Source organism: Lithobates pipiens, unplaced genomic scaffold, assembly GCF_037356315.1.
Source record: "Lithobates pipiens isolate NorthernLeopardFrog02 unplaced genomic scaffold, aLitPip1_a1.2 Scaffold_3, whole genome shotgun sequence".
In the NCBI taxonomy this organism is placed as follows: domain Eukaryota; kingdom Metazoa; phylum Chordata; class Amphibia; order Anura; family Ranidae; genus Lithobates; species Lithobates pipiens.
In genome coordinates, this window is record NW_027507790.1 from 190,517,346 (window position 1) to 190,530,074 (window position 12,729).

Below are 12,729 nucleotides of genomic sequence, written 5' to 3' on the forward strand. Positions count from 1 at the left end.
TAATTTGAGTAGTCTGGAAATAATTTAAATACAGTGTGAATATATATGATTTTATATTTTGACCATAGATACACTTTAACCACTTAACAACTGCCCATTGCCGATTAACGGCTTCAGGGCGGTTGTTTAACTCTGAGAGGCCGTTAATTAACGGCCTCCCAGAATTCTGCTCTCGCGCGCCCCCTGGGGCGTGCACTCGAGAGCATCCGTGACTGCCGGGTCCACAGGACCCGGCGCATCACGGATCACGGTAAACGGCCGCTCGTCGCGGCCGTTTACCACGTGATCGCTCCGTCAAATGTCGAAGTGATCACTTGTAAACAAACCGGCGTCATGTTATGACGCCGGTTCCTCCCTCCCCTCTCTTTACCGATCGGTACAGCGGAGGGGAAAGAGATCGGTGTCAGCAGCGATGTGGGCTGCATCTGCAGTGCCCACATCGCTGCTCACCGAATTTAACCCCTCAATTCCCTGCCAATACTCTGCAATACCAGTGCATACTCTGCAGTACCCCGCCATTACTCTGCAGTACCCCGCCATTACTCTGCAGTACCCCGCCATTACTCTGCAGTACCCCGCCATTACTCTGCAGTACCCCGCCATTACTCTGCAGTACCCCGCCATTACTCTGCAGTGCAGTACCCCGCCATTACTCTGCAGTACCCCGCCATTACTCTGCAGTACCCCGCCATTACTCTGCAGTACCCCGCCATTACTCTGCAGTACCCCGCCATTACTCTGCAGTACCCTGCCATTACTCTGCAGTACCCCCCAATACTCTGCAGTACCCCCCAATACTCTGCAGTACCCCCCAATACTCTGCAGTACCCCCCAATACTCTGCAGTACCCCGCCATTACTCTGCAGTACCCCGCCATTACTCTGCAGTACCCCGCCATTACTCTGCAGTACCCCGCCATTACTCTGCAGTACCCCGCCATTACTCTGCAGTACCCCGCCATTACTCTGCAGTACCCTGCCATTACTCTGCAGTACCCTGCCATTACTCTGCAGTACCCTGCCATTACTCTGCAGTACCCTGCCATTACTCTGCAGTACCCTACCATTACTCTGCAGTACCCTACCATTACTCTGGAGTACCCCCCAATACTCTGCAGTACCCTGCTATTACTCTGTAGTACCCCGCCAATACCCCGCCAATACTCTGCAATACCCTGCCATAAATTGCCATACCCAGCCATACTCGGAGATACCCAGCCATACTCGGAGATACCCAGCCATACTCGGAGATACCCAGCCATACTCGGAGATACCCAGCCATACTCGGAGATACCCAGCCATACTCGGAGATACCCAGCCATACTCGGTGATACCCTGAAATACCGGTGCTTCTACCAACTCGCCAGTACGATCAAAGCCAGAATCTTTTTTTTATTTTTTATTTCAGGCTTCCCAGCCTAGAGGTGAGATGTGGGGTCATATTGACCCCCAGATTTCACTGTAAAGAGGACCTGTCACCCCATATTCCTATTACAAGGGATGTTTACATTCCTTGTAATAGGAATAAAAGTGATCAAAAATATATTTTTGGGGAAAAAAATGTCAAACTAAAATAAATAAAGTAAAATGAACAATAAAAAAAAAAAAAAATGTTTTAAAGCGCCCATGTCCCCATGTGCTCGCATGCAGAAGCGAACGCATGCGTAAGCCCCGCCCACATATGAAAACTGTGTTCAAACCACACATGTGAGGTATCGCCGAGAACGTTAGAGCGAGAGCAATAATTCTAGTCCTAGACCTCCTCTGCAACTCAAAACATGTAACCAGTAAAAAAAAAATTTAAGCGTCGCCTATGGGGATTTTTTAAGTAGCGACGTTTGGCGCCATTCCACGGGCATGTGCAATTTTGAAGAGTGACATGTTTGATATCTATTTACTCAGCATAACTTCATCTTTCACTTTATGCAAACATTGGGCTAACTTTACTGTTTTTTTTGTTTTGTTTTTTAAGCACAAAACTGTTTTTCCCCCCCAAAAAAACGCGTTTGAAAAATTGCTGTGCAAATACCGTGTGAGATAAAAATTTGCAACGACCACCATTGTATTCTCCAGGGTCTTTTGGTATGCATATGCTGTGTGTGTGAAATAACCTGATAATATGACAATTTTGTGGAAAAAAAAAAAAAAAAAAAGGAAATAGGCCGTCAGTACTTCAGGTGTGATCAATTTTCAGATATTGGCACCATAGCTTGTGGACTCTATAACTTTCACAAAGACCAAATAATATCCACCAATTTGTACTTATTTTTACCAAAGATATGTAGTAGTATGAATTTTGGCCAAAATTTATGAAGAAAAAATTACTAATCTGCTAAATTTTATAACAGAAACGAAGAAAAATTAATTTTTTCGCAGAATTTTCGGTCTTTTTTCTTTTATAGCACAAAAAATAAAAAACTGAGAGGTGATTAAATACCACCAAAAGAAAGCTCTATTTGTGTGAAAAAAAAGGACAAACATTTCCTATAGGTCCAGGGTTGCATGACTGAGTAATTGTCATTCAAAATGTGAGGGCACCGAAAGCTGAAAATTGGTCTGGTTATTAAGGGTGTTTAAGTGCCCAGTGGTCAAGTGGTTAAACTAGGGGTGCTCAGTCTAATGTGGCTCTCGACCTCAAACCAGGGATGTGCATGCCCTTGGTCGGCAACCTGTTGATTACGATCTGGGCCTTCCGACCTGCCATCCCAGAGCATTAGATTGCATCGCGCTGACACTGGAGGAAGCAGGTTGGCCATGGAGAGAGCAGGAGCCGTATAAGCCAATGCTTCCTCTCTAGCGCTGGCTGCTGTCCCAGGTGGAGTCATACTAAGTGCACTTCAGAAGAAGGGGGGGGGGGGGGAGGTCTGTGTATAAACAGCACATACACTGCACTTTTGCTGTGGGTGTGTAAGCCCCTATAAAAGGTTTAATGGCTATTGGGGTGCTTTCACACTGATGTGTGGGTGCAGTGCTTCTGCGGATTAGCTGCACTTGGTCATAGACTTTTATTATATCTTGCAGGTTTGGTGCGCTTTCTGAAATCGCACCAAAATTCCTGATTGCAGGAGTTTGGTATGCTTTCAGAAAGTGCACCACACCCGTAAGATGTAATCAAATTCTATGGCAAAACGCAGAAAATCCGCAGGTGCCCTGCGCTGCAACCGTGATGTGGGAATACCACAACGCATCCGTGTGAAAGCTTTAAAACCTCATATTTGACACTTGTTTTTAGCGCACACCACCAACCACTGGTGTAGCGTCGAGTTGCAATAGAGACCCTGCCCCATACTCCAGGGTGCCCGTGCTGTCACATTCTGTTTTACATTTGGACAGGATGGGCGGCATATATAGGGAACTGATCTTCTGTCTTTTTCCTCATGCAACTGCTGAAAGCCAGCTTCTTTCTCTCCCTCTCGCTGGCGTTCAGCGGCTGCAGGAAGAAAATGTTTGTTATGCTATTCCTAATTCTGAATGGTTTAATTTCATTGTTGTCTGTGACCAAATCACTTAAAGCGGAGGTCCACCCTAAAATGGACCTCCGCTCATCGGAATCCCCCCCCCCTCCGGCGCCACAATCGGCACCTTTCAGGGGGGAGGGGGGTGCAGTTACCTGGATAATCCAGGTAACTGCACCCACTTCCGGGCTAGCTCTCTGCGGAAAGGGGCGTACGTTACGCCCCTTTCCGCAAGCGCCTGCCCCCTTCAGCAAGTGCCCCGCTGCCTGCTGGGAAACACACAGCTCCCAGAGGCAGCGGGGACCGTCCGGATTGCGCCGTGCGTCTCGCGCATGCGCAGTAGGGAACCGGGAAATGAAGCCGAAAGGCTCCATTTCCTGATTCCCATACCCAAGATGGCGGCGGCAGGACCCGACAGACGAGCGAGCGATCGGCTTCGGGTGCCGACATCGCGGCGCGCTGGACAGGTAAGTGTCACTATTTAAAAGTCAGCAGCTGCAGTATTTGTAGCTGCTGGCTTTTAAAAAAAAAAAAAAAAAAACGCGGAGTCCCGGTGGACTCCCGCTTTAAGTGGCCCTCTCTCCAAGGTTGAACACCTCTGCTTTAAAAATATTGACATTTTTATTACCAAAAAATAAATTTAATGATGAGAGCAAAGTAGTTGTAACCTCACGGCTGGCAGTGGGGTTATTTTACTAAACCTAGAGTATTTCAATTGGCTTAATGAATGAGGTGAAACTGTTTGCCAGAAAGAAAATACTGGAGCTAACTAAGACAGAGCAACTGTAAGAGCATGAGTGATTATTTTCCATTATTATGTACTTGCCATTAAATATTTCTCTTTGCTGTTATGTAATTATTGCATAAAAGCTAAAAGGGATACCTTTTCACCCATCCTTCCTTTGTGCTGAGCTAGCAAAATGCACACAAAAAAAACTTTTACAGCAAAATATATCAGTAAAATACAAATGAATAAACTTCTTACCTGTAAGGCCTCGTGCACACAGGACTTTATTTTTTATTCTCCTAGAAGCCAGCAGCCTTTTTGCAGAAAACACCCCTGAGGTTTGTAAAAGTGTCTAACGCTTTTACAAGTGTTTGGGCGTGTTTTAGAGGCATCAAGTGCTTGGGTGCTAAATCATATCATTGGCCAGAATAAATCCTTTATTCTGGCCATTGAAGTGAATTATTGATCAAGCATCCAGCATTAACATTTGTTTACAAGCGTCTGGTATTTTTTTTTCTGCCCAAACGCTGCTGCTCCTGGATGCACTGGTAGAGATAGCTTTGACATTGAATCGTAATCATCAATTTCCCCATAATCTGGGTGTTTTCATCATGAGAAAGTACAGTGAGGAGAAAAAAGTATTTGATCCCCTGCCGATTTGGTAATTTTGACCACTGACAAATGATCAGTCTATAATTTTTAATGGCAGGTTTATTTTAACAGTGAGAGACAGAATCATAACAAAAATATCCAGAAAAATGTATTTAGAAAAAGTTATACATTTGCATTTTTAATGAGTGAAATAAGTATTTGACCGCTTCGCAAAACATGACTTGGTACTTGGTGGCAAAATCCTTGCTGACAATCACAGAGGTCAGACATTTCTTGTAGTTGGCCACCAAGTTTGCACACATCTCAGGAGGGATTTTGTCCCACTCCTCTTTGCTGACGATGCTGAGGTTTGGAAGCTTGAACCTTCAGCACCCTCTCATATTTTCTATAGGATTAAGGTCTGGAGACTGGCTAGGCCACTCCAGGATTTTAACCACTTGAGATCCGCGCTATAGCCAAATGACGGCTACAGCGCGGATCTCCTTTGCCGGGACTACGTCTATTGATGTCGTCCTGTGCACGAGCTGCCTGCGCGCCCCCTGAGGGGTGCGCGCGGTGCGCTCTGTGATCGGCGAGTCCATGAGACTCGCCTGATCACCGATCCGTGCAAGGGGTCGATCCCGACCCCTTATCATTTGATCAGCTGTCAGCCAATGACAGCTGATCATGTGATATAACGGAGCCAGTAATCGGCTATTATTCCTCCTCGCGCTGACAGCGCAAGGAGAAAAAAAAAGCCGATCACCGGCGGCTGTGATCGGGACATAGGGACATCAGTCCCGATCACGGCCAGCCCTGCTAGTGCCCACCTGCCCCCTGCCAGTGCCCACCTGCCCCCTGCAGTGCCAAATGTTTAAAAAGTGCCACCCAGCAGTGCCACCCAGCAGTGCCCACAATCTGCCTCAAAGGTGCTGCACCCCAGTGCCACTTATCCGTGCCCAGCAGTGCCGCCCATCAGTGCCCAGCAGTCCCATCTATCAGTGGTACCTATCAGTGCCCATCCGTGCCCATCTTTTTTTTTTTTTTTTTTTTGCATCTTTTTTTTGTTTGTTTAGCAAAAAATAAAACTCCGAGCTGTAACTAAATACCACCAAAAGAAAGCTCTATTTGTGGGAAAAAAATTATAAAAATTTCATTTGGGTACAGTGTTGTATGCCCGCGCAATTGTCATTCAAAGTGCATCAGCGCTGAAAATTGGTCTGGGACTGAGGGGGTTTAAGTGCCCAGTAAGCAAGTGGTTAATGTGCTTCTTCTTGAGCCACTCCTTTGTTGCCTTGGCCGTGTGTTTTGGGTCATTGTCATGCTGGAAGACTCATCCATGACCCATTTTCATTGCCCCAGCTGAGAGGAGGTTCTCGCCCAAGATTTGATGGTACATGACCCCCCCGTCCATCATCCCTTTGATGCAGTGAAGTCTCCTTAGCTGAAAAACACCCCCAAACCTGAAAAGATATAGCCAGATAGCTGAATATTTTCTGAACGTTTGTTTGGCGTCTGTAGGTGAAAGTATGAAGGAGCTGAAACTTTTGGCAGCGGAAGAAGATTTTATGGGTTTTAAGCATGCTCTCATTGACTTCATTGTGAAAAAAAAGTGTTTAAAAAAACTTGGAAAAGTTGAAGTCCCATCATCATCCGATAGAGCTGAACATTTTAAAAGTTGAATGGCTTTAATAGCTGCAAGTATGCAGAAGTTACGCAGAGCCAAAAAATGTACGGAATAATAATACAATTAAAAAGATGATGATGATTAATAAATAAAAAAAAATAACAATAGTGGGACTGCCGATGCATTCCCACTAATTAGGAGCACTCTCTTTAACCACTTCAATACAGGGCACTTTCGCCCCCCCTTCCTTCCCAGCCCAATTTTCAGCTTTCATCGCTCTAGCGCTTTCAGTGACGATTGCGCGGTCATGCTACACTGTACCCAAATGAAATTTTTATCATTTTGTTCGCACAAATAGATCTTTATTTTGGTGGTATTTATTCACGACTCAGTTTTTTATTTTTTGCGATATAAGCGCCAAAAAAGCGGAAATTTGGAAAAAAAAATATATTTTCTGTTTTAAAAGAAATCCAATAAAATCAAATTTTGTCATGAATTTAAGCCAAAATGTATTCTGCTACATGTTTTTGGTAAAAAAAAATTCCGTTAAGTGTATAATTGGTTTGTGTGATCACGGACATATGTACGCAAATGATCATGTACATATGTGTGCAGGTGATCACATATATATGTGTGCAGATAATCATTGGGACATGTGATTTTAGTGGGACATTTGTGTGGGACATGTGTTTTTATTATTAGGGACATGTGTTTTTATTATTTGGGGACATGTGTGTTTTGGGGACATATGTGGGGACTGTGTTTATACTGTGTTGTGTGTTTACACTAGACTGGTGATCAGTGAGTAAAAAGCCGTTTTAAACCGCTCATACCCACTGATCACCAGCCGGCTGCATCGATCTGCTCTCCTCAGCGATGACTTCTGTGTAAGGAGAGGAGGAGCCGATTGCCTAGCAACCGGCTGTTTGTTTACATCACATGACGGCCGTGATTGGACACGGCCGTCATGTGATCAGGAGGGCCAATCACAGAGCCCTCCTGCCGATCTGAGATGCGCCGTGTCCGGGTGACACGAGCACATCACATAGCACATAGGAACATAGTTGAGGCTGTCAATCAGCTAGAGATCCTTCCCATCACCATTTTTCTCTTGGTGTCAGGAAAACTTGGCAGAAGTGATTCATGCTAATAGCAGAGGAAGGAAGCAGAAGACAGAAATGACACTAATGCCCCGTACACACGATCCGAATATCGTACGACCAATCGCTTGACTGTTTTCAGTTAATAATCGCAAGTAGAAATGGAATAGCTAAATAAAGTCACAAATTCTCCTACGATAGAAAAAAAAATCGTAAGTGATGTCATGTGTTGTAATGTATTTGTATTGTATTTTCGGACGACAACTATACTGACTAAAATTTCTGTTCATGTCCGATCGAATATTATCAGATGAACGGTCGTGATCAGCTGTCAAAAGTAGTGTACACAATCCGAAAATCGTACGGTCCTTCCTCGGACGTCCGTTTTCGTACGATATTCGGATCGTGTGTACGGGGCATTAGTGCTCTTAATTGAGACAAGTACACACTAAAGAGGGATATGCTTTGCTCATATTTCATGTTTGAGCTTTTCAATTACTTTGAGCCTATTTAGGTAACAGTTTGCGCCAGTAACAATACCGACACGTGCAGCCAACTCATGTAGTTCTTAGCCCTTATGCACATGAGTGTTTTAAATGCTGCTTCTACAGATGTCTCTTGCATTTTCTATGCCTCTAAATGCCCCTCAATATTGGCCTATGTGTCCATACACACAGGCATTTACAGGCAGGAAAAAAAAACGCTCCCAGTACGTTCAGGAGCAGCAGCATTTTGGCAAAAAAAAAAAAGTCTGACGTGTCTTAATGTGCTTAATCGATAGGCCGATCAAGCGCTTTAGTGTTCATTCATTTTAATAGCAATAAATGAATATTCCAGCCAATGTATCGAATAAAAGTGCTTGACATGCTTAAACACTTATGAAAAAAAGCAGCTTTAGGTGCATTTTTGATGCTGCTTTTCTCCTGCCATTGTTGATGCATTTTGTCATCCTTTTTATACCGATTTATGCACTTGTGATCCCAGTAGCCAAGAACCTATTGCAGCCATAATCGCCTCTGACCTCTTCTGACTGTTTCTTTTAGATGTTTTACTGCATATAACGGTATTTTGTAACAGAATACATTTGGTACTTTTTTTTTTTTTTTTTTTTTTTTTTATAGCAGCATAATCTTGGTAATTAATCATCAAATTAGATGATCATAACTGTATAATTGTATGACCACCGGGCCCTGCTGTATGTGAGTAATCTGTTTTTAGGGTGTAATATGTTTTTGTGCTGGGTTATTTAACCCCCTTTTATGTATATATATATTTTTTTAGAGGAATAGAATAAAAAATAAAATAAATAAAAATGTATTCAAGGAAAAGTTTAGTTTTTTTAGTTTTTTTTTTTTTTTTTTTTTTGCATAGACCCATCATATAGCACAGGGGTCTCCTAAATTTTCAAACAAAGGGGCAGTTTACTGTCCTATAGAATTTAGGGGGCCCGGATTGTGGCCAGAAAATGTCCCGGACCCAGCATCAGTAATAATAAACGTAACCTCAGGGTTTGTGTTCAGTAGGAGGAGGAATGATGCCCTATCATTGCTATCAGTGGAAGCAATGGTGCCCCATAATTGGTGTCAGTAGGAGGAATAGTGTCCCATTGATGGTCTCAGAGGAGTAGTACCCCATCATTGGTATTGATTGAAGAAATGGTGCCCAATCATTTGGTGTCAGTGGGAGGAATAGTGCCCCATCATTTATACTAGTGGGAGGAATAGCATACCTCCCAACTTTTTGAGATGGGGACGAGGGACACTCCTTAGCAAAAGTATGTAGGCATAGGACACACCCTCTGCCATAACACCTTAAGGCTGGGTTCACACCGCTGCGATGCGGGAACGCCGCGAATCCGCGGCGTTTTCCCGCATCGCATTACTCCCGTCGGCAGTTCACACTGCCCTATGCGGACGGCTGGGAGTGTCAATGATATGTTAATGACACCCCCAGATCCGTCCGCATATCGCAGTGCGATCTGCCGACTCGCACAGGAATCGGATCGCATGGTGTGAACCCCCATGCGATCCGATTCTGTTGCGGACCAAAAAAAGGGTCCCGTGCGAGTTTGCTGCGGGAACGATGCAAATTCAGCCATACTATCTGTATGGCTGTACTCGCATCGCTACGGAGATCGGATGTGATTTGCGGTGCGAATCACATCCGGATCTCCCCCCGCAGCAGTGTGAACCCAGCCTAAAGGAGAATTTATAGAAAAAAAGTTATTAGTTAAACTCACAAGTGCTTTTTTACCACTACCATTTACAAATGAAGCAATTTAGAATTTGGATGAAAGGTTTAGCACTGTGAAACACTTTTTGAAAAATAAATAGTTAATTTTTATATATATATATATATATATATATATATATATATATATATATATATATATATATCGAGACCAAAATTGGGGACAAGTGAGGAAAGAGGGACTCGGGGACAGTTGGGCGCTTTAAAAAAGTGCCCCATCATTAATATTAGTGGTGGGAATAGTATCCCACCATTAATGTCAACGGCAGAAAGTATGTACCACTGTGTCGGTGGGTGGAATAGTGTCTCATATTAAGAGGAATATGAACCAAGAACTAGCAAAGGGTCACTTCTGGCCCTCAGGCTGCAGTTTGGAGATCACTGATATAGCACCTTAACAAACCCTCCATGTTCAATCCTCTACAAAAGGATCTATGCTTCATTACTTTTCTCACAGAATGATTCAGTGTGTGTTGTATCGTTCCCACATAAGAAAATCCTGAAAATAACAGTCTTGTCCCTAGATGTCTACACTCCTTATTCCACTTTGTCTATGGAAAGAGCCATGATGGTTACCCAGACTGAAATTCATGTCTGACTTTGTCCATCTCCATTGCATTGGGGGTTACATATCTGCCAATATAAACTGATATTTTCTGTACTTGCTGAAAATTGTATTTAAAAAAAAAGAAAACGCATCCACTACAGTAAGTGATAACTGTAATATATATATATATATATATATATATATATATATATATATATATATATATATATATATATATATATATATATATATGTATATAAATATTTTTTTTTTTTTTTTTTGCCTATTAAAAGAACTTTTAAATATTGTTGTTGTCAATTCCAGGTTATACAGCAGCAAGACATTCAGGAAAATGACAATGGGCTCAAATGTCCTCAAAACCTTAAGAATGGCTTCCAGCCTGGCCAGCAATAGGAATCTCATGAGATGGGACTTGTCAGCAGAAAGCATCCAGACCCGGACAGAGGAACTCATTGCAAGAACAAAGAGTGTTTATGATGCTGTAGCTGCATTGAATGTAGAGGAAGTCACATATGAGAACACTGTGAAAGTCTTGGCGGATTTGGAACTTGAATATGCAGGTGAAGCTTTGCTACTAATAAAACATACCTAATAAGAAAGTAGTGTGTCAAGTTTTTAAAATGTGTCCAATAAGATGGACAAGCCCCACAGTGCTATAACCTTTTTATATACTTGACATATGTTCGCTGAGACACTATATTGCTAATATTAACCACTTAAGCCCCGGACCAATTTGCAGCCAAAGGACCAGGCCCCTTTTTGCGATTCGGCACTGCGTCGCTTTAACTGACAATTGCGCAGTTGTGCGACGTGGCTCCCAAACAAAATTGGCGTCCTTCTTTTTTTTTTTCCCACAAATAGAGCTTTCTTTTGGGGGTATTTGAGCACCTCTGTGTTTTTTGTTTTTTGCGCTATAAACAAAAATAGAGCGATAATTTTGAAAAAAAAAATTCAATATTTTTTTTTACTTTTTGCTATAATAATAATAAATATCCCACAAAAATATATAAAACTTTTTTTCCTCAGTTTAGGCTGATACGTATTCTACATATTTTTGATAAAAAAATTGCAATTAGCAATTATTGATTGGTTTGCAAGTTATAGCGTTTACAAAACAGGGGATAGTTTTATAGCATTTTTATTAATATTATTATTAATATATATATATATATATATATATATATATATATATATATATATATATATATATATATATATATATATATATATATATATATATATATTTTTTTTTTTACTAGTAATGGCGGCAATCAGTGATTTTATTTAATTTTTTTTTTTTGTGACTGCGACATTATGGCGGACACATCAGACATTTTTGGGGCCATTGTCATTTGTACAGCAATCAGTGCTTTTTAAATGCACTGATTCCTGTGTAAACGACACTAGCAGTGAAGGAGTTAACCAGTAGGGGGTGGGGAGGGGTTAAGTGTGTGTGTGTGTGTGTGTGTGTGTGTGTGTGTGTGTGTGTTTTTATTTAATTTTTTTTAACTGTAGGGGGGGCGTGGCTTGGCGTCTGACGTCACTGATTGTCTTTCCCTATAACAGGGAACAGACGATCAGTTACAGGCTCAGTAGGAAGCACAAAGAGGGTTTTTTTTACACAGACCTCTCCTCGTTCTTCAGCTCTGTGACCCGATCGCGGGACACCAACGGCAATCGGGTCCACTGGTCCCGCAGCCACAGTCACGGAGCTCAGGACCCACGGCTGGGCACTTAAAGAGCAACGTACAGGTACATGCTTGTGCCCAGCCGTGCCATTCTGCCGACGTATATGTGCAGGAGGCGGTCCTTAAACGGTTTAAGTCAAACTCCAGCCTATTTTTTCAGTTTGGAATAAAGTTGGGAATTTCTGGGATGTTATGCCTGTTGTAACTTTTGGGCATGGTAACAAATTTACCTGGGAAAGTTTTTTTTTTTTTTTTTTTTTTTTTTTTTTACTTTTTAAAAAAATTCCCATCAGCTTTTTCTCCCTAATCCAGGCACCCCCCACTCAGATGGCTAGTTACATTTGCCATACAGTAGAGGCCTCCTTCAGTGTTTGCTGGTCTATAGCATGCACAGTTGGCACCCATAGACTTGAAGCCAAACTCCTAGAATCTCCAGTACAAGACTTTGGCTAAATACAAGTCTATGGGAACTCACTGCACAGGTACTGCTAGTGCTGAAGAAGATTTTGGACCAGAGGAGGGTAAAAACTTGAGACCCTAAGGTTTTCTTTTGAATTGATTACCATGGATGGAAGGTTTTAATAAGCACAACTTGTTAGAAAATCTGTCACTGTGGAGCACTTCCTAAACCCAGGCCCCTGAAGTATGCAGATTTTAACTTTTCCAAAGGTTGATGCCGACTTTAACAATCTATTGAAGGTGTGCCCCAAATTGCATGTAGGAT

At 42.5% G+C, this 12,729-nt stretch overlaps 1 protein-coding gene across 1 annotated transcript in view; it reads left to right on the forward strand.

Moving 5' to 3' along the window:
• Positions 1 to 12,729, forward strand: part of NLN (neurolysin) — a 146,949-nt gene that overhangs the window by 20,905 nt on the left and 113,315 nt on the right. The window contains exon 2 of the mRNA XM_077462645.1: positions 10,621 to 10,877. Coding sequence (XP_077318771.1) covers positions 10,621 to 10,877 — 257 coding nt within the window. The remainder of the gene's footprint in view (positions 1 to 10,620; positions 10,878 to 12,729) is intronic.